The sequence below is a fragment of the Myotis brandtii genome, unplaced genomic scaffold, assembly GCF_000412655.1.
Source record: "Myotis brandtii unplaced genomic scaffold, ASM41265v1 scaffold87, whole genome shotgun sequence".
Classification (NCBI taxonomy): domain Eukaryota; kingdom Metazoa; phylum Chordata; class Mammalia; order Chiroptera; family Vespertilionidae; genus Myotis; species Myotis brandtii.
In genome coordinates this window covers 190,304-212,554 of record NW_005371548.1, presented here as the reverse complement: position 1 = coordinate 212,554, position 22,251 = coordinate 190,304, and the positions used below count along the sequence as shown (strand labels likewise).

General features: G+C 39.1%; 1 protein-coding gene across 1 annotated transcript in view; it reads left to right on the top strand.

Annotated features, from left to right (window-relative positions):
- ZMAT1 (zinc finger, matrin-type 1) overlaps positions 1-22,251 on the top strand; it is a 32,751-nt gene that overhangs the window by 4,453 nt on the left and 6,047 nt on the right. The window contains exons 2-5 of the mRNA XM_014532287.1: positions 10,217-10,323; positions 12,779-12,880; positions 12,958-13,132; positions 14,631-14,915. Coding sequence (XP_014387773.1) covers positions 10,217-10,323; positions 12,779-12,880; positions 12,958-13,132; positions 14,631-14,915 — 669 coding nt within the window. The remainder of the gene's footprint in view (positions 1-10,216; positions 10,324-12,778; positions 12,881-12,957; positions 13,133-14,630; positions 14,916-22,251) is intronic.

Genomic DNA, 22,251 nt, shown 5'->3' with positions numbered 1-22,251 from the left:
CCAGCAGAGGCTTTAGGCTTGGGCCGGGGAGGAGCCAATCAGCGAGCAGCGGCGGCGGTGGGAGCTGGGGGTGCCCCAGCAGAGGCTTTAGGCTTGGGCCGGGGAGGAGCCAATCAGCGAGCAGCGGCGGCGGTGGGAGCTGGGGGTGCCCCAGCAGAGGCTTTAGGCTTGGGCCGGGGAGGAGCCAACCAGCGAGCAGCGGCGGCGGGAGCTGGGGGTGCCCGGGCCCAGGCCTAAAGCCTCCAGCAGAGGCTTTAGGCCTGGGCCGGGGAGGAGCCAGCCAAGGATTGTTGATGGCGGCAGAGGCGGGGAACCAGGGTGGAGCCAGCCAGCAATTGTTGACTTGCAGTGGCTGCAACAGTGTGGTGATGGGGCTGGTGCCTTCCCCTGATCAGCCCGTTCGACTCCCACAAAGGGTGGCCAGACTGTGGCTTAGGCCCACTCCCCAAGGGAGCAGGGAGCAGGTAGTAGGACATCCCCTAGGGCTCCCAGTATGTGATAGGGGGCAAGCTGGGCTGAGGGAACCCCCTCCCCAGTGCACAAATTTTTGTGCACCGGGCCCCTAGTCTATATATAGGCTGCTAATATGCAAAGTGTCTCCTCAGGAGTTCAACTGGGAGACCAGGAGTTTGATTGCTTGCTATGACGTGTGCTGACCACAGGGCGGCACCAGGAGTTTGATTGCTTGCTATGACGTGTGCTGACCACTAGAGGGCGGCACGGAATGAAGTAAGGCCCTGGCAGGCAGCTGGAAGGCCCTGATTGGCCCTGATTGCTGGCCAGGCCTAGGTACCCTACCTGTGCATGAATTTCATGCACCAGGCCTCTATAAGCACAATGAAACACATTATATTGTTAATCTAATGTTGGCATCTAGGAAGAGTAATTAGAAAATTGTTAGAATTAATTTTTAATCCTTTGCATTTGACATGGTAGGGATGTCTGGAGAAAGGTTAATGACCATTTGTTAGTTTCTGACCCTCTGTCTTTATTAGGTGTCAATATGTGAAGATATTGACTAAACATGTCCCCTACTGTATTCATCACCTGTCTGTTAGGATCATTTTCTACCTGAAACCAATCTTGCAGATCCATTCACATTTACTAACCTGTTGGAATGAATGGCATGGTGGCTTTCTCATGCAAAAAGCTGTCATGGGATCAAGTAAATTAATGGATTTAAATAGTACTTAAACTCAGTTTTTCACAATCATGTCTTCTGAACTAGCTAGCCACAGAGTGCTTATGATTATAGAATTCAACTTAGTAAACATTAAACATATAACTAGTATTCACAATTAATTTTGTTAATTTCATTGTATTTTGTAACTGTTAATATGACATGGGAAAACCTTTACCAAAACTTGCCAAACTCATATGTCATACTTATCTTCTAGCCTGAGAAAATAAGGATACTAGAAGCGTTACAGTAAGAGTGTTCAACAGGTTACAGTAAGAGTGTTCAACAGGTCTTTATTTCTGGCAAAGTTAATATCTCTGAAAACTCCTGAAATGGGGTGTGGACTTTAGGGGAAAAATAGAGTTAAAACATCTTGGCAAGGATAGCACAGGCACTTTCCCAGTCTCCTATAACTATTTTATCCTAAATTGTCTGGTGTTATATAGCAGTATTAATTAGAAGAAAGTTTCAATCGTGATAATTTAGATGCCACACTCAATTGCGTTTTTGGATAAAGAAGTTAAAGCTATTTTACTCTAGTATAATACAGTAATACAACTATTTGGAGTAGGCACATTCCAACAAGGTCCCTAAAAAGTGAATTCTGGCAAGTAAATCAATCCCCTTTGCTTTTTATATCATCAAAGGCAAAAATCTGGTACAAGCTGAATTGCATATTTTTATATCAACATAGAGGATTTTAGTAATGCCCAAGTCTATAGGATGTGAAGTATTAGTACTCACATTTGTATTTAACTGACTTAAGAACCTTCCTCTCCTATTACTAATGTCTCCCCCAGACTACAGAATTTTTTTTCATGGTTCAAGTCCACCTGAGTACAGAATCATATCTTTTAAAGTTTAGCTTTCCAAGTCCTTTATTTTCTACTAGAGGCCCGGTGCACGAAATTTGTGCACAGGTAGGATCCCTAGGCCTGGCCAGTGATCAGGGCTGATCTGCGGGGTGACCGGTGGGGCAGTTGGGGGGCCCCTGCTCTCACCCGCCTTGGCTGGCCTGGGGCCTCCAGGCTGGGGGCAGCTCCTGTATTGAGCGTCTGCCCCCTGGTGGTCAGTGCATGTCATAATGACCGGTCGTTCCGCCGATCATTCTGTTGTTCAGTTGATTTGCATATTAGGCTTTTATTATATAGGACTAGAGGCCTGGTGCACGAGATTCTGGGAGCCCTCGGGGATTGTCCAACTGACAGCTTAGACCCACTCTCCCCAGACATCCTTAGCACTGCAGAGGAGGTGGGAGAGGCTCCTGCCACTGCCGCTATGCCCGCCAGCCATGAGCCTGGCTCAGGGCTTCTGGCTGAGCGGCGATCCTCCTGTGGGAGTGCACTGACCACCAGGGGGAAGCTCCTGGGTTGAGCATCTGCCCCCTGGTGGTCAGTGTGCATCAGAGCGACCAATCATTCTGCCATTTGGTTGATTTGCATATTAGCCATTTATGATATAGGATAAGCTTTCTGGGCCTTAGATTGCTCATTTTGAAATAAGGACATTAGGCTTAATAATTTATAAACTGGAGGCAATTTTGCCTCACAAGGGACATGTGGCAATGTCTAAAGATACGTTTGGTTGTCATACCTGGGGAATGCTATCAATTTCTAGTTAGTAGAGGCTGGGGATTCTGCTAAACATCCTACAAGGCATAAAACGGCCCCTCACAAAAACAAATTATTTGGCCCAAAGTAACAGTAGTACCAAGATTGAGACACCCTGGACTAGATTATCTCTAAAAGGGTTCTGATCTTGCCCGACCAGTGTGGCTCAGTGGTTGAGTATGAACCAGGAGGTCAAAGATTGCAGGCTCTATCCCCAGTAAGAGGCGTGCAGGAAGCAGCTGATCAGTGATTTTCTCTCATCATTGATGTTTCAATCTCTCCCTCTCCCTTCCTCTCTAAAATAAAAATATATATTAAAAAGTTCTAAAGTATTCTGATCTGAAATAAAATTATTATGTATAACATTAACTAAAATTTGTAAAGCTTCTGGATTCATAACAAGCATATTTTGCCAAGTACCTACATGTGTTAATCATTTAAAATATTTTACTGTATTTAATATTCATCATATCCTGGGACAGACATTGTATTTCTGTACTCTTTAGATGAAAAAACAGACTCAAAGTGGTTAAATAATTTGCTCAGGGTTATATAATTATGGACAGAGATAGGATTTCAATCTGTTTGACCAGCTCAAAATCTTATTTTTTTCCTGCTACCTAGTGCTATAGGTCATAATTTCCCCCATTTCAAATTATTATGAAAGATTTATTTTCTCAAGTCATGTAAACATTCCTTGTAGAAAGGAAATAGAGATATTAAACAATTTTATTAATAAAAAATTGGTTGATTCATTCTCTTACCAAAGGCTAAAGCCACACGTAAATATAATCAAATTGTAGGAGCACTGAATACATGAATTTCTTATCAGATCCCATTTATAATTTGTCACAAACCCCTATTTCATTTGCAATAATCCTCAAAAATGTTTTTCAGGAGAGGATGGCTATGTCTTGGTAGCAAAACAAAAGTTTATTTCTTGTTCATGCAGTTCCCTCTGTGTGATGGATTGATGGCGGGGGTGGCGGGGGGGGGGGCAACTGTCCTTCATGCTGTGGTTCGGGGAGAAGGTGCTTTCATGCTCTCCCCCTCCCCCACATATATATGTATATTTAATGTTTTTATTTCTTTCAGAGAGGAAGGGAGAGGGAGAGAAAGATAGAAACATCAATGATAAGAGAGAATCATCAATCGGCTCCTTCCTGTATGCCCTCAACTGGGGATCCAGCCTACAACCCGGACATGTGCCCCAACTGAGAATCGAACTGTGACCTTCTGGTTCATAGGTCAATGTTTAACCACACTGGCCAAGTATTCCAAATATATTTTTAACTATGATAAAATATACATAACAAAAATTGCCATTTTAAACATTTTAAGTGTGCAATTCAGTCATTCAATTCAGCATTAAGTACATTCACGTTATGCAACAACCATTACCACTATCCATCTTCAGAAATTTTTCATCATTTCAAACTGCAACTCTGTACCTGTAGGTCATAGTTTTGTTATATGACCATATTCCTCCACTCTCAAGAACTTTACTAATATGTCTAATTTCTGGGAAACAACAGATATTTAAAAGTTATACATAAGCCCTGGCCAGTGTTGCTCAGTTGATTACGTGGCATCATGTACTGAAATGTTGCTGGTTCAATTCCAGGTCAGGGCACAGGCCTGGCTTGCTGCTTGATTCCTGGTAGGGAGCATGCAGGAGGCAGCTGATCAATGTTTCACTCTCACATCAATGTTTCTCTCTCCCTCTCCCTTCTTCTCTCTCTTGTTAACATTTGACAACCTTAGAAAGTACAATTTATTGTGACCATAGATCAAAGGACCAACCATGCATTAAATATTGGTTTTATTTTATCTTTTCCAGATCCTATTAGTTTAAGCCCTTATTCCATTATCAGACTTAGGTTCTCTTCCCATTTTGAACCTGTTTTTGACAGTACTTTTTTATTCCCCACTGGTTTTGTTTTATGCTAAAACACAAAGTAATGGTATCAGCACCAGAAACTCCTGTATGTTTCAAAGGCATTTTTTTCCAATCTATATTTGAGAGGTCACTGTTGTATCATTAAGATCTCACTACAAAGTTACACTAAAGTGGGCTTTGATTCAGACTACAAAATCTTGATTCCCATCCATATCTTTTTTCCAAATTCAGGATAGCATACAAAATTCAAATATGTCAGGGAATGAAGAACACTTGAGAAGTGCTATGCTAGGAATAGTAAAACAACATTCCTGAGATTAACCAGCAGTTAATTACCTTCCCATGTTCAAAGAACTTCATTTGCTGTAGATGAGAGATGAAGTCACACTTCACAGCATTCAGTAATTTGTCATTGGGTATTCTTTTCTGTATTTCTCTAAAATTTAATTTATTTTTTACTACAGTTGACATTCAATATTATTTTATATTAGTTTCAGGTGTACAGCATAGTGGTTAAACATTTATATAATTATGAAGTGATCACCCAATAAGCTTAGTACCCACCTGGCACCATACACAGTTATTACAATACTAGAGGCCCGGTGCACGAATTCATGTACTGTGTGTGTGTGTGTGTGTGTGTGTGTGTGTGTGTGTTGGGAGGAGTCCCTCAGTCTGGCCTGTGCCCTCTTGCAGTCCGGGACCCCTCACTCCTTACCGCCCGCCTGCTCACTGCTCCTTAGCACTGCTCCTTAGAGAGGCTTCCACCACTGTACTCACCAGCAGTGAGCCTGGCTTCTGGTGCTCCCCCTGTGGGAGCACACTGACCACCTGGGGGCAGCTCCTGAGTTGAGCGTCTGCCCCCTGGTAGTCAGTGCCCATCATAGCGACTGGTCGTTCCGCCTTAACAGTTGCTTAGGCTTTTATTATATAGATTATTGACTATAGTTCCTATGTTGTACTTTTTTTGTTGTTAATCCTCACCCAATGATATTTTTCCATTGATTTTTTTTAAAGAGAGTGGACGGAAGGAAGGGAGGGTGAAGGAGGGAGGGAAAGAGAGAAACATCACTGTGAGGGAGACACGTCAATTGGTTTGCCTCCCACAGGCAGGGACCAGTGGTTCAAACCTGCAACCTAGGTATGTGCCCTTGACTGAGACTCAAACCCCGACCCTTCAGTGCGAGGGCTGATGCTCTAACCCAGGGGTGGGCAAACTTTTTGACTTGAGGGCCACAATGGGTTCTTAAACTGGACCGGAGGGCCGGACCAAAAGCATGAATGGAGAGTTTGTGTGAACTAATATAAATTCAAAGTAAACATCATTACATAAAAGGGTACGGTCTTTTTTTTTTTTAGTTTTATTCATTTCAAACGGGCCAGATCCGGCCCGCGGGCCGTAGTTTGCCCACGGCTGCTCTAACCCCTTAGCTACACTGGCCAGGGCCCTATGCTGTACTTTACATCACCATGACTATTCTAATGTGTAATCTACTTAGATATTTTAACCCTAGCTCTCTTAATTTCTAATTAAAGTAGATCTAAAGATGCAGAACCATCTGCCATGAATTTGGTATTCATTGTCAAGAAAGAAAAGCAAAGCACTTATACCTAAATTATAACCAAAATAATCCTTTTTTTTGTTTGATACTGTAATGACTAAAACACTGTACTTAGTAATAGAAATGCTGCATCTGTTTTTGCAAAGAAGTATTTTGGAGAGAACCATCTTTAGGGTTAGGACATAGACAATGAAATGCAGACAATGGAGAAGGGGAACTATTGGGATCTTTTTAATATTAGGACCTTAAAGTCTGTATGAACTGTATCGCTGCTTAAAACTTCAAATAATCTCTTGTGTTTCCTAATAGACATTATTTGAAAGCAGTTAAGATATTTTCATCCTTCTGTAAGGACCCCACCAAAATTTTGCTTCTGTGTATGTATTCCTATCTAAAATACGTTTTCCCATTGATGACGATGAACTTATAGTCAAGTACAAAAGAAGCTTAAATGGAAATCTGAAAGGTTGTTACATGTTCTTAGTCATACACTAGTTAATAGCAGCATAAAGACTATAATGTAATCTCAGTGTAGTGCTTTTTTCAACTCTTAAGAACCAGTATAAGCCTATATTTAGCAATCACACTATAAAAATACATTTGTTTCATATTCTAATCAGTTAAGGGATAGAAAAACATGGAGTGAGTATAAAGAAAAGAAGGAAAGGAACAAAGATACAAACCTCCAAGTTTCTTCAGCTATTCCCTGGTCCCCGTGCCTACCAGAATGAACTCCTAAGCCTCAGTTCTTTGTGAGAACACTTCCTTTAGTTCCTGGCATGTAGTGAGTGCTCAATAAACATTAGTTCCTGTCCCAGCCATCTTCCTAACAGCCAATGTCATTTGCTTACCTGACCCCTAATTTAACATCTGCCTGAGGTTGTCCTGCCTTCTCTTTCTTCTCCTTGAGACAGGCTGAAACATATCTGTACTATCAACAGTTTCCTGTCCCACTTTCAGAATTGGCGATAGGCTATGTATTTCTTGGAGTCCAAACATCATGTCTCAAATATTGGTGATGGGGGTAGAGTGGGGTCTTATTTAGTACCTCTTGGGAAGCAAACATGTTTCTTACATGTGCCAAACCTAGAGAGGAAGTTGTTCACACAAGACTTTTGCCTTTTTAAGAGTCAGCTCTCAGGGATATCTTGGGCAGACAGATTTGAATTGGACAGGTACTAGCTGTGTGACTTTGGGCATATTGCTTGACCTATTCAAGCCTTAGGTATCACCATTAGAAAGTATAAATCATTACAATCATGTTAAACTTAGGGTAAATGCATCTTGAGGAGAAGTTGACAGTGTGGAGTGGCCTCTGACAAACAATACCCCATCATATATAATTGTTCTTAGTAAAAAGCCACCCTCCACAAACCTCCTTTGACAGATTTAGGACTTAAAAGATTTTGAGAGGCTGAAATGATTGGTAGAATCCAACAAGGTAAATATTTAATGAGACAAATATAAGTTTATATTGGGTCTGAAAAATTTTTAACTATATAACTATGTTCTAGAGCAGTGATGGCGAACCTATGACACGCATATCAGAGGTGACATGCGAACTCATTTTTTGGTTGATTTTTCTTTGTTAAATGGCATTTAAATATATAAAATAAATATCAAAAATATAAATCTTTGTTTTACTATGGTTGCAAATATCAAAAAATTCCTATATGTGACACAGCACCAGAGTTAAGTTAGGGTTTTTCAAAATGCTGACACGCCGAGCTCAAAAGGTTCGCCATCACTGTTCTACAGGGACAAAGTTTAACTAGCTTAGGTAAAAAAGAAGCTTATATTTTAGTAAAAAGTTGGCATAGCAAGAGTCAACAGTATGGTGTGACCACCAAAAAATGTTGAAACTATCTTAGGCTATATTGCCTTAAAGTTTATTTAAAAAATTTTTTAATTTAATTTTAATTTCTCAATGACAGTTCACTTTTAACATTTTATTGACTTCAGGTGTACATCATAGTGGCCAGACAATCATACACTTCACAAAGTGTTCCCCCTGATATTTTCGGCACCCACCTGGCAACCACAAAGTCATTGCAACATTGTCTGCTATGCTTTACATCCCTGTGATTATTATGTAACTACCAATTTATACGTCTTAATACCTTCACCTCTCTTACCCAGTCCCCCAAACCCCTTCCTCTCTGGCAACGACCAGTCTGCTTTCTGTGATTGTGTTTCAATTTTATTTATTTTGTTCTTTAAATTCCACATATAAGTGAAATCATATGATATTTGTCTTTCTTGGACTGACTTATTTCACTTAGCATAATACCCTCTAGGTCCATCCATACTGTCTCAAATGGTAAGATTTGAATTTTTTTATGGTCGAGTAATATTCCATTGTATATATGTACCACTTCTTCTTTATGCACTCGTCTACTGATAGGCACTTGGGTGGTTTCCATATTTTGGCTATTGTAAATAATGCTGCAATGAGCATAGGGGTGCATATATTCTTTCAAATTAGTGTTTTGGGTTTCTTCAGGTAAATCTCCAGAAGTGGAATCGCTTGGTCACAAGGCAGTTCCATTTTTAATTTTGGAAGGAAACTCCATACTATTTTCCCATAGTGGTTGCACCAATCTTCATTCCCATTAACTGTGTACGAGGGTGAGCGTTTCCTTTTCTCCACATACTAGCCAGCACTTGTTGTTTGTGGATCTATTGACGATAGCCATTCTGACAGGTGTGGGGTGGTATCTCCGTGTGGTTTTAATTTGATGTTGAGCATCTTTTCATATGTCTGTGGGCGATCTGTATGTCCTCTTTTTTAAAAAATGTATTTTTATTGATTTCAGAGCGGAAGGAAGAGGGAGAGAGAGAGAGAAAGAAACATCAATGATGAGAATCATTGATCAGCTGCCTCCCACATGCCCCACACTGGTGATCGAGCCCTCAACCTGGGCATGTGCCCTGATTGGGAATCAAACCTCCACCTCCTGGTTCATAGGCTGATGCTCAACCACCAGGCTTAACCACCGAGCCATACCAGCCAGGCTGTATGTCCTCTTTAGAGAAGTCCTCTGCCCATTCTTTTTAATCCTCACCTGAGGATATGTTTTTATTGATTTTAGAGAGAGAGGAAGGGAGAGAGAAAGAGAGAGAGAGAGAGAGAGAGAGAGAGAGAGAGAGAGAGAGAAACATTGATTAGTTGCCTCCCATACCCACCCTAACTGGGGATTGAAACTGCAACCTAGGTATGTGCCCTGACCAGGAATCAAACCTGAGACCTTTTGGTGTATGGGAGGATGCTCCTATCAACTGAGCCACTTGGCCAGGACTCCACGTGATTTTTAGATAGTACTGGGGCAGTGGGTCCAGATAAATGGCAGTCTTAAAACAATGCCTTTCTTTAGATTGTCTGCTGTAAAACACAGAATTCCAGGGATGGGTGTTTTAATCCTGCCTGTCATTATTGGTGCCCCAAATCATTACATGAAGCTCATGAAGTTACTGATACTCTTATAACTTTTCCTTTGGAATGGTATTACCTAGACCAGCTGTGGGCAAACTACGGCCCCCGGGCCGGATCCGGCCCGTTTGAAATGAATAAAACTAAAAAAAAAAAAAAAGACCGTACCCTTTTATGTAATGATGTTTACTTTGAATTTATATTAGTTCACACAAACACTCCATCCATGCTTTTGTTCCGGCCCTCCGGTCCAGTTTAAGAACCCATTGTGGTCCTCGAGTCAAAAAGTTTGCCCACCCCTGACCTAGACTTACTATACTAAATAAATAACTCTTGCCATATCAGACATTAAAGGCAGATTTAATGTGCCCATATTAAATTACATACTCAGTAACCAAAAAGCTATTACTGTAGCTTGCAAACACTTGATTTGAGGTGGTATCTGAAGTAATATATGGTTGAAGAATGAAAATGATACTTGTAAATATTCATTAATGGGATATATAGTCTCACCTTCCTTTATTTTGTTCATAGATACAACTGGGAATGAACAGGAAAAGACTGAACTTTTTACAGATAACTTTTGTAATGTATGCAGAGTTGTGCTACCGTTTGAATCACAAAGGATTTCACATTATGAGGTAGGTTAAAAAGAAGGCCTAGGAATGGGACTGGAATGGGGAGGGAGGCAATGGGGAAAAGGAGGGACATCTGTAATACTTTAAACAATAAAGATAAATTGAAAAAAAGAATCAGAATAGAGTCTAAAATGGGTTTTTAAATATAGCAGATAAAATTCCTATGATATATTTTTTTGATTATGTAGAATAGATGGTATCATTTCCCTTTGATGGATAAGAAGACTAGCTCAGAGAAGGACAGTAATTTACTAGCTTAAATTTGGGGAATTAGAGTTTAAACTCAGTCTCTCTTTTTTTACTACAAAAATGCTTTATTTTCTTCACACCATTCTGTATCTCTTTGTATTCATCAAGCCACTACTATATCCTTTATGTCTTTGTAATAAATTCAAGGAAAACTGTTCATGTAAATCAAGGGATATTATAGAACTCCAGTGTTCCTTTATAGTAAACTAGAAACCCAGTGCACGAATTCGTGCACCAGTGGGGTCTCTTGGCCTGGCCTGTGAGATCAGGCCGAAACTGGCTCTCTGACATCCCCCAAGGAGTCCTGGATTGAGAGAGGGTACAGGCCAGGCCGAGGGACCCCACCAGTGCACGATCGGGGCCAAGGAGGGGCATAGGAGGTTGGCCAGCCAGGGAGGGACCGCGGGAGGGCTCCAGGGTGTGTCTGACTAATCTTGCTCAGTCCCCATCAGCCAGACCCCAGTAGCAAGCTAACCTACCAGTTGGAGCGTCTGCCTCCTGGAGGTCAGTGCACTTCATAGGGAGTGGTTGAACCGCCTTAGCATATCATTAGCATATTATGCTTTGATTGGTTGAACAGACGACTGTACACTTAGCATATTAAGCTTTTATTATATAGGATGAAGGCTTTAAAAATAAAATGAACCAGTCTAGCACTTGACTTAGCCACATGTTTTTAGGAACGGAACCATAGAATTCTAGAGCTAAAACATGGAAAGTTTAATGTTCTTTCTCTTTTGGTTTATTGATCAGAAAATTGAGACCCAGAGGGAAAGTGATTCTCCGTAGCTAGTGTTGGCATGGCTAAGCTTAAAAATGATTTCTTGTGATTTCATATCCAGTGTTCTTTCATCTGCTATTGCCTTTCATTTCTACATCATGTAATGAGCTATTGGATTTTTTTCATATCTGGTATCTGGGTTACTAACAGTACTAGATACATTTACTTAAAAGAAATAGAATGCCAGCTGTACTTTTTAAAACACCTTATCTCGTTTTGCCTGTTGCAAATCTTATTGGCAACTATATTTAAGTCCTTATCTTCTTTGGGATTCAATTAATATAGTTACAGATAGGGGAACTGTTTTGGCTGTGGATTGAAAGGACTTAGGATCAAGTCTTAACTCCGTCATTGTTGTGTAACCCTGAGGAAGTCACTTTACCTCTCTGAGCATGTTTCTTGAACCTGTAAAACGGGGCTGGTAAAATCCCTCTTACTATACTTGTGAGAATTAAATGAAATCAAATATGTGAGTGTACCTAGCTCTTTCTCAGACTCCATAGCTCAAAGTTAGTAAAGAGAAACACACAATCGAGGGCTCTGTGATAATTGTGGTTGGAACCATTTGAATTTAAATTTGAAAAGTAGCTTTTTATGGGCTTATGGAGTGCTATTCAGTGGGGAAAATATACTAAATATGAGAAAATAAAAATCAATCATAATTATGTTGACCAATGTCACCCCAATAAAATTTAATAAAAATAAAGAAATAATTATATCACTTGCATCATTTAATTTTTCTTTTGCTTACATGATTTCAGTGTGCTTTCTGAACACACATGCACACATTTTTGTAAAAGAAAATTGTATATGTTGTGTTGTACTTGTTTTTTCATATGAGATCATATTCTGGACACTTTGTCCTACCATTACACCTTTTTCTTCTTTTATAATATTTTATTGGCTATAAAGCACATAATAATGTAATGGTGTAGCATATTTTAAAATTTAAATTTCAGTGCCATCTGTAAGTGTGGTGCTTAAGCTTATTAAATCATCAAATCAAAATTGTACATGACTTTCCATGTATTCTGAAAAGGTGATTTTTTTTCTGTTTAGTATATAGCTTGGTTAATACTTTTAAACTATCTCTGTATAGTATTTATTGTAAAATAGAACAGTTCTGCAGGAGTTTTGAATGTTGATGAGGTTGTACTTATACATGTTTAAGAAACTATTCTCTGCACTTTTGTCATATAGATTTCCCCTATATTTTATGGTTCTGTACCAAAATGTTATTGGCTTCTTGAGTTGTAGCATAATTTTCATTTCACTGAGATTTAGAGATTTGAAAGCATGTGAAGCTCTTTTATAAACTTGGTACACACCAAATAAATTATAGCTTACAAATTCTGTCCTCAAATTCAAAGAGGTATAAATTTGGAATGTCACTGTTATTGAATAAAGTCATATTACATCTTTTTACAGAGTGAAAAACATGCTGAAAATGTTAGGTTTTATTTTCATATGTATGGAAAACAAAATGAAGTGCCTAGTAAAAAAATGAAGATGGATGTTAGAAATTTTCAGGTGAGTGGTCTATGTTGATGTTGTAATTCTAAATTTTGAGTTATTGAATCTTTCTAATAAGATTGTGCTTATTTCAGGTGCGTAAGACTGAAGTAGTGGACAGAAACAAATTTTGTGATCTCTGCAACATGATTTTTAACTCTCCAGTTGTTGCTCAGTCTCACTATGTGGGGAAAGTCCATACTAAAAAATTGAAGCAATTAATGGAGGAGCATCATCAGGTATCTCCATCAGGATTTCAGGCGAAGATGGGTAAGATTACATTTACTTCTTTAGCTTCAATACAGGATCTCTCTATCATCCCCCCCCCCCAACTCTGCCATCCATGTCTTTTTCAGAGAAACTTTCACTCCAGGGCAATATATTGATTCTTCTTCTTCTGCCCAGTTAATCTCTTTCTGTGTTCTTATAATTTACTATAGAGATTATAATTGTTAGCTGAATTTTAGGAAATATTATGACCTCTCCTTTTCAGTTTATTAAATTCAAAAATAGGTGATTTGCTATGCCTGCTATAAAGAAACAATAACAAGCCTGAATTCTTCACTTTCTAATCAAATCATAAAATCTTAGCTTCTTACTTCTTCTCCTTGGCATCTATCTCATTCTTTTTTTAAATTTAGTACTTTCCAGAACATCATCTCATGTGTGGGTTCAGACCCCATAATATAGTTATGATTCAGCATCCTGACTACAACTGTAGGCAAAAAAATAAGTAAGTTATAGAATCTCCTTTTACCCTGATAGCTCATTTCTCCCTTCCTATGTATATAAAGAAAAAAATGTCATTAGTATCATCAATCAGTAGTTATTAAGTACCTATTTTTATGCTAGATCCTAAAGATACAGTGAACTATAAAACATTGCCTCTTTCTTCCTTCACGAGCATATGAGAGATATCACCCAAACTTCTAACTTCTTGCCTGAGGTGGCAGAGTACAACCTGGAAAACCTAACTAGTATTTCGAAAAATGTGTGTGCTAGATCAAAAATATGAGATAATTAATCCTCTGAATAAATAATTTACCACATTTTCACTAACTTCAACACTTCAAGGATATGGCATGCTTGGCATGGAAAATTTACCAACATTAATTTCCAATTGGTAGTGTAGGCCTCATCCAGCATTAAAATATATTGTCTCTCTAATTTTTGTATTTTTGTTTTTCTGTCTGTCATTCTAAAAGGGCTAGAATCAGTGTGCCCTACAAAACAAAGCATCTTGCTAAGTCTTATCTTCATTTACCCAAACACATCAATTTGGTCTCAGAGAGGAGACCAAATGAAAGAGCTCTGAAATAACTGTAATTGTGAAAGTGTATAATTTTATAGCCTTAAACACCTGCATACATTTTATTTTGATACAGACACAGCAAATCTGGACTGAATAGATGACTTACTCTGCTACTCAGGGACCCCAACTTAGTATTTGGTACCATCTCTTTTACCCTCACTAATTTTAAGAACCATCCTAAGACAGCTCTCATGCTTTCATTGATTTTTCCGATTAATATAATCAGTCAATGCCTGATGTTGAACATCCTTTCCTGTATCTTTATTGGAGAAACTTGGTGACAGATTTGTATTCAACTTTCCTTTCTCACAGAAGGCAATTATTTTTAACCCAAATGTGAAAAAAATAAAAAGATAGTGGGTTTTAAAAGCATCCTAAATTTCCCTAATACTTTATAATCAATGTAGCTCTGATAGCTGAACACATGTTGATCACTTCTCATTATGACTATTTTAGCAGGTGTGCCTATTATTACTTCTGCAGAATCAACTTTTCTGAAGCCCCTTGCAGTCAAGCCTCCTCCAGGTGGGATTAAAGACAAGACTATGCCTTGCTCTTCCAGCACTGCTTTGGATTTGAATAATCCAAACAAGTATTGCAAACTCTGCTCTGCTTCTTTGAATAGTCCATTAATGGCCCAACAACATTACGTTGGGACAAAACACAAAAGAAATGAAGCTAGAAAGAAATATGTAGACAAGATAAGAGAGAAACCTCTTCTAGCAAAATCAGATGCAAATGGTAAACAGTAAAAATATCACAAAAATTTCATAGGAAGTTTGTATTTTTAAACACAAACTACTGGCTTATGTAGATACAATTTTACTCTTATTGAGTAGGAGGCTGATAGTACTCATGGGATCATATATTTTTAGGTAAGTAAGGACTTAGAGTCTATCTAGTTCTGTCTGTTGGTTTTCTAGAAAATGAGACCCAGAAAGTTTTAAATGACCCTTATTAATTACAGAATCAAATATAGGTATTTTCATGGTTCCTTGTTATATCATAAGTACATAAGGAAGTATTTTAAGTTAGTATTGTGTGGTTTTACCATTTAGTCACTAAGTATGTTTTAAGTGTCTCTTGGGAATACAAATGAGGATGGATAAACTGTTTTCTCAGAGTAAGTATATAAACTAGTTAGTACGTAATATTTCATTGCAAGTGGCTACAGACATGGATTTATGTATGTATTTATGGAGGAGTGAAACATCATGGTTCAAAAATCTTTTTAGAGGAAATGCATGATTTAGACTGGTAGGAGTGAGAAGGACAGAGGATGAACAAAGGTGCTAAGAAAGAGTGTCAGGAATTCAGGCACAAATAAAAATTTTGATCCTGACTGGAGTGATCTACTTGCTCTTCTAACCTTCTTTTTTTTTTCATTTTACCCTCATAGGCACCTTCTCACTATTAGTATATTTTATTCCCTTTTCATATTCTTTCTTCCACCTATGTCTTTCCCTCCACTCACTCTTATTTTTTGTCTTTCCTTACTAGACCTTTTCTGCTTCATGTGAAAATGTTCATTACTTCTTTTTCTTAAAGCTCTATTCTTTTGTCATATGTAACTCCTTATGCTCTGGTTCTTCTCCTGTGATTCTACTTCTTTTCTGTTTTTTTTTTTTTTTTGGGGGGGGGCTCTTTTTTTAAAAAAAAAAATCCATTACCTAAATGTAGATATTCCCATGGTTCCGTTCTTGCCCTTACTCTACAAACATGACCTAATCTACCCTCTGATTTTGTCTCTCATTTGCATGCTTATAATTTTTCTGTCAAGCTTTAGACTCATAGATCCACATGGTAGCTGTTACTTCCACTGGATACCTTATAGCTATTTCAAATCCACCAAGTCATTCAAACTAGAAACCTGTAATTAACTGGGAATCCCCCACACCACCTTATTCACTTTCTATATCGAATGAAGCACCAAACCATGACTGTTTTACCTCCAAAATATTACTTTTTCCTTATCTTCAGCCTGTTCTTCCCACACTAGTTCAGACCCTCAACATCTTTCCTAGAGCTTTGCTACTCAAAGTATGGTTTGTGGACATATTCATTGGCATCACTTGAGAGCTTGTTAGAAAAAAAAAGAATTTCAGGCCTCACTTCAGACCTACTGAATCAAAATATGCATTTTAACAAGATCCCCAGGTGATTTGTATACACAATAAATTTTGAGAAGCATTGTTCTAGAATATTGCTATAACCTCCCAACCACTGTCCCTGCTATCATTTTTGTCTGTCCAAATATGTCCTCAATTTACCCACTAGAATATTTCACCTAAAGTGCACATTTTTCCATGTCATTCCCTTGCTTAAAAATTCTTAATTGTTTCTCTATTTTCTAAGGATAAAATCTAAGCTTCATAGCTCTTTACCATGTTGTCCCTGCCTACCTTCTCAAGGCTTATCCTCTACTACTTCCTGCCATGATCTGCGTGGGTCAGAACCTACAAACTCTCTAAGGTTTCCAGAAATCATTACCCTATTTATTGTCTCTATGACCTTGTTCATGTTGCCTTTCCCTGGAACATCTCCATGTCCCTCTTGTCTTGGCTAACTTCCACCCATTCTTGAGTATCTAGTTATCTCTCCATGTATCTTTAGCTCCCATTAGAATGTAAGGTATTTGAGGGAAGGGACTTCACTTAACTAATTTCTATTTCCAGTGGCAGAGTATGTCTACCTCAATAGAGATTAGTCTAATATATGAACCAATGAACTATTTAATTTTTTAAATTTTTTATTAAGGTATTACAAATGTGTCTTTATCCCCCCCATTGTCCCCTCATCCCCCCCAGTCTTGTCCTCACCCTCACCCCCTGTTGTCTGCTATTTATTTTTATATATTGAGTGCTAACCCTGTGTTTATACTACTTAAGTTTCTTAATGTGATTCAAATTCTCTCCCAAAGTTACACAAAGATCTGTGTTTTTATGTAGGATTTTAAAGAATTTTTATTTAGGCAAGTGTAGAAATAGAAGTCATAGGGCTTCTGAAAGTAGTAGATGTTTAGAGAAATCACAAACTTCCACTTAGTAGAGGTTTTTTATTTTTTTATTTTTATTTTTTGTATTGTTGGGCTGAGGGTATCTGAAATAAGTGACTTCTAGTTTAATGGCATTAGGTAAAATTGGAACCGAGTCAGCTATGAGAAGTGTGTGTACCTTGAAGGGGCGGGGGGTCATTTTAGTACTCTGAGGTCTCAGGGTTATTAGAATAAGAAAAAAAAAAGTTTGGATAATATTTTCATCTGCCTGGGAAAGGGTTGCTGATCATCAGCAGAATTTAATCCAACCACTGAAGTCATTTTACACTAGCTTCTAAAGCTAGAGCCCAAAGAAGAGATTATCAACCTTGCCTTGACTATTCCATTTTTTAGGACAGTAACGATTTGAGGATCAAAAAGTAGCTGGAGAATTTAATTTAGCAAATGAGAATTTCAAAGAACAGTAACAGCAGAAGCCTACATTATATATGAGCAAGTGGTAAGACAAAAAGTGTTTAACACGTGCCTCCTTAAATATTTCACTCTCCAACCATTTTCTCCCTTCTTACTCTCTTTGCCTTCTTTTCCATTTGCTATTGTTTATATGTTTCCACTATATCTAATCTCCCTCTTTCTTCATCATTCTCACTGTTTCTTCATGTTCTTATCCAGCCCAGATCTTATTAGCACAGGAATGGTTACCATAACAATATGGAACTAAAGTATGTATGTATTATTTATTTATTTGTTTTGCATATCTTACTAATTTCTAGCCCCATTATTGCACATAAATGTCTCATTTCCACCTGTAACTCAACATATCTTACATTGAAATAATAATCTCCACTAAAACCAATTTGAATGTCCCAAGTTTTCTCTCTTTGTCAGTGGTGCCACTATTTGTCACCAACACTTGAATCTTTGAGGGCTTTGATTACTTAATTCCCTTTATCCTGTCCATCAGTCAGTCTTACTAAGTCTTCTTAGAACTATTTCTCCTTCCTGTACCCTTCCATTACATTCCACTACCATCATCTCACACTTTAATGCTGCAATAACCTTCTGAAAGGCTTTACTTATATCTCATTGTTATTCTCTCATTACCTAGTAGCAGTGGGGCTGGGATGAGCGGGAGCAGCAGGCAGGAGTGGCAGGTGGCGTTGGACTGCCGGTTTCAACCCTATCCCAGCGGACCACACAGAAGAACCCCACCAGTGTGCAAATCCAGGCCTCTAGTATTTACATAACTGTGGTCTCCTTACTTCCAGGCTTGCTCCTCTCAAATTCATCCTTTCTATTGTAGCTAGAGGAGACATTTCTGCTTAAACCACTTCAAGGTTCCCAACGCACAAAATAAAAAGTCTAGGCTTCTTAACACAGCATATAAGTCTCTCTTTGACCTGACAACCTTTTGCCTCTCCCATCTCATACCCTTATATTTATTTCTAAAACAATTCGAATTTTTTAAAAACAATTTGAAATTTTAAGAAGTTCCTGCAGACATTTCAGTGTTTTTTTCCCCTCTTTTTTAAAACGAATTTATTAGGGTGACATTGGTTTCAAGTGTACAATTCTATGCTACATCATCTGTATATTGCATTGTGTGCCCACAACCCAAATTCAAGTCTCGTTCGCTTCATATATTTGACGTCTTTTACCCTTTACTACTCCCATCCCCCTTTCCTCAGGTAAACACCATACTGTTGTCTGTGTCCATGAGTTTTTGTTTGTTTGTCTTGTTTTTTCATTAGTTGCTTCCAGTTTTATATCCCACATATGAGTGAAATCATATGGTTCTTGACTTTTATTGTCTGACTTATTTCGCTTAGCATGATATTCTCAAGATCTATCCATGTTGTTGCAATGGCAGTATTTCATCTTATGGTTGAGTAGTATTCCACTGTGTATATATATGTATACCACATCTTCATTTTTAATGCTATTTCCTCTGCCTAGGGTACTCAACTCTTTTCATTACGTTAACTATCTTTCATCCTTCCAAGTTTAACTAAGGCATCATTTCTTCCAATAGTCCTCTTCAGACCCCCATATTGTTCTCATTGCCTCTGCTTCTTTGAGCTCCTGTACCCATTAAGCATACCTCTTTTACCTTTTACCGAATGAAGTTGAACTTCTCTGTTCATGCATCTGTTTCTCATTTGGAATTGTGAGCAACCTGCCCATTTTATTCATCTTGTACCCTTAGCATGATGTTTGGTGCCACATTGGTGCTTGTTGAACAGATTATTTGAATTAAAGACATCATGCTAATTTCTGTCTCTGCCATACCTGATATTGTTTTCACCCCCTGGATGCCCTTATCCGCTTTCTTTACATTTCAAATCCTTCTTTTCCTCCAAGATCCATCATGACCTCCCTCACTGCTCCAGCTCTTGGTATTATCCTCTTCCCCTGATTTCTCATAGGCTTTACTGTTTATTGACAATTGCATTAACTATAGCCCCTTAATTGAATTAGCCTCCTTGAGACAAAGGATTATATTTTATTCTTTAATATCCTTCTCGGTGCTTTATATGGTAATGACTATATAATTTTCCCTCAATTAATATTTTCTAATAGTTTATTGAGAGGAAATGTTGTATAGAGGGATAAACATAGATTCAGAGACATGTTCAAAGTCACTTGCCCAGTTGCAATTCAGATCCTTCAGGTATAAAATGAAAATAAGGCTACTTTACAGGATTGAAAAAAGGATGAAATAAAGCAGTATATACAGTATCCATCACAGAATAGGTCCTCAACAAATGTTAGTTTTTATTTTTTTTAAATATATTTTATTGATTTTTTACAGAGAGGAAGGGAGAGAGATAGAGAGTTAGAAACATCGATGAGAGAGAAACATCGATCAGCTGCCTCCTGCACATCTACTGGGGATGTGCTTGCAACCCAGGTACATGCCCTTGACCGGAATCAAACCTGGGACTTTTCAGTCCACAGGCCGACACTCTATCCACTGAGCCAAACCGGTTTCAGAAAGTTTTTAAAAATGTTTTGTTCTCCTGTCATAAAATTATTTAAAAAAGGTAAACTGGACATTTTTTTCTTCATAAGTTAAATCCCATATTAAGTTGCATTTTTGCTTACATATAGCTATCAATTGCTTTATCCCAATTTAAGACATTAGACCCATGTTTCTCATCCTTGACTAAATATTAGAATAACTCATGGAGCTGTTAGAAATTCTAGTGCTCAGGCCTTCCCTCAAAGCAATTATATAAGAATCCCTGGGACCTAAATATTAATGTTTTGTTTTCTTTTTTAACTCCCCAATTGATTATAATATAGAGCCAAGATTGAGGACCACAATGTTAGACTATGAGGACATGCACTTCCCTAATTTATGCTTTGAAAACAAAGACCTTAATCAAGGGAGTTATGAGATTGGGTTGTGATTAGGAGAAATGTGGGCCCCACAAGTGGTTATGGAAGATTCTGAAAGGTATAAGGTGCAAAGAAGCTTGAGTTTCTGGGTGAAGTCAGAAACAAGGAATCCTAGCAGAGCTAAGGGCAGCAAAGCTAGACAGGACCAAGGAACAGATTCAGATAGGGAGGTAGAGAGCATAAGATACATATGCAGGCAGATTCCAGGAGTATTAGACCAGGAATTTTTATCTCAGGGCCAATAAATATATATCTTCACAGAAAGGGTTTACACTGTTTTTATATATTATTTTCTGCAATGTGAATATCTTACAAAAAGATAAGGATTATCAGTGTGTGAAAAAGACAATGGGTAAGTTAATAGTAATGAGACCACAGTTTCAGAACTGCCTCTGGACCTTTCATGTGTGACCTGCAGTTCCTCTAAACTCTTGTATTATCCTATGTAATAAAAGCCTAATATGCTAAGTGTGTGGTCATCCAGTTGGCTGTTCAACCAATCAAAGCGTAATATGCTAATGATATGCTAAGTCTGCTCAATGGCTCGCTATGATGTGCACTGACCACCAGGGGGCAGTCAACTGGTGGAGCAGTCGCTATGACATGCACTGATCACCAGGGGGAAGACTCTCTGAGTGGTAGGTTAACTTGCTGCTGGGGTCCGGCTGATCGGGACTGAGAAAGACGGGCTGGACATGTCTGGGAGCCCTCCCATGATTCCTCCCCAGCTGGCCAACCTCCCACATCCCTCCCAATTGTGCACTGGTGGGGTCCCTCACCTGGCCTGTGCCCTCTTGCAATCCAGGACCCCTTGGGGGATGTCGGAGAGCCGGTTTCAGCCTGATGGTGGAATGACCAGTAGCTATGATGTGCACTGACCACCAGGGGACAGACGCTCAATGCAGGAGCTGACCCCTTGTGATCAGTGCTTTCCCACAGGGGGACCACTGCTCAGCCAGAAGCCGGGCTCTGTGGCAGCGCTAAGGATGTCTTGGGGGAGCGGGCCTAAGCCATCAGTCAGACATCCCCTGAGGGCTCCCAGACTGTGAGAGGGTGCAGGCAAGGCTGAGGGACCCCCCTAAGTGCAAGAATTTTGTGCACCGGGCCTCTAGTCCTATATAAAACCCTAATATGTAAATAGACCAAATGGTGAAATGACTGGTCGCTATGACACCCACTGACCATCAGGGGGCAGCTCCTGTGTTGAGTGTCTGCCCCTCAAGAGGGAGGTGACCATCGGGTGGTGCCAGGCTGCCAGCCAAGGTAGGTGCCAGTGCCCCCCCCCCCCGATCACCCTGCCCACTGGTTGCCCCACAGATTGGCCCTGATTGCCAGTCATGCCTAGGGACCCTACCCTATATATTGGGAACAGTCTCTTAGATTTAAAAATTAAAACCTGGCTAGGCTACTCTAACACTGAAAAAAACAGGATGATGCAGGGGACTCTGGCTTGCACATTTTGTGATCAGCCCTGATTCTGACACTTACAACTATGTGACAAAGCCAATTACTTAACTTCTCTCTGCTATAGTTTTTCCACCCATAAGATGGGGAAAATGGTACTATTGCCTCAGAAGGATCATGTTATGTACTACTTTTTATAATCAGGGCAAAAAAAATGTAGGTGCCCATACAACAGCAAGATGCCTTTCACCTGTATGAAAAGTATGGTCACTGGTG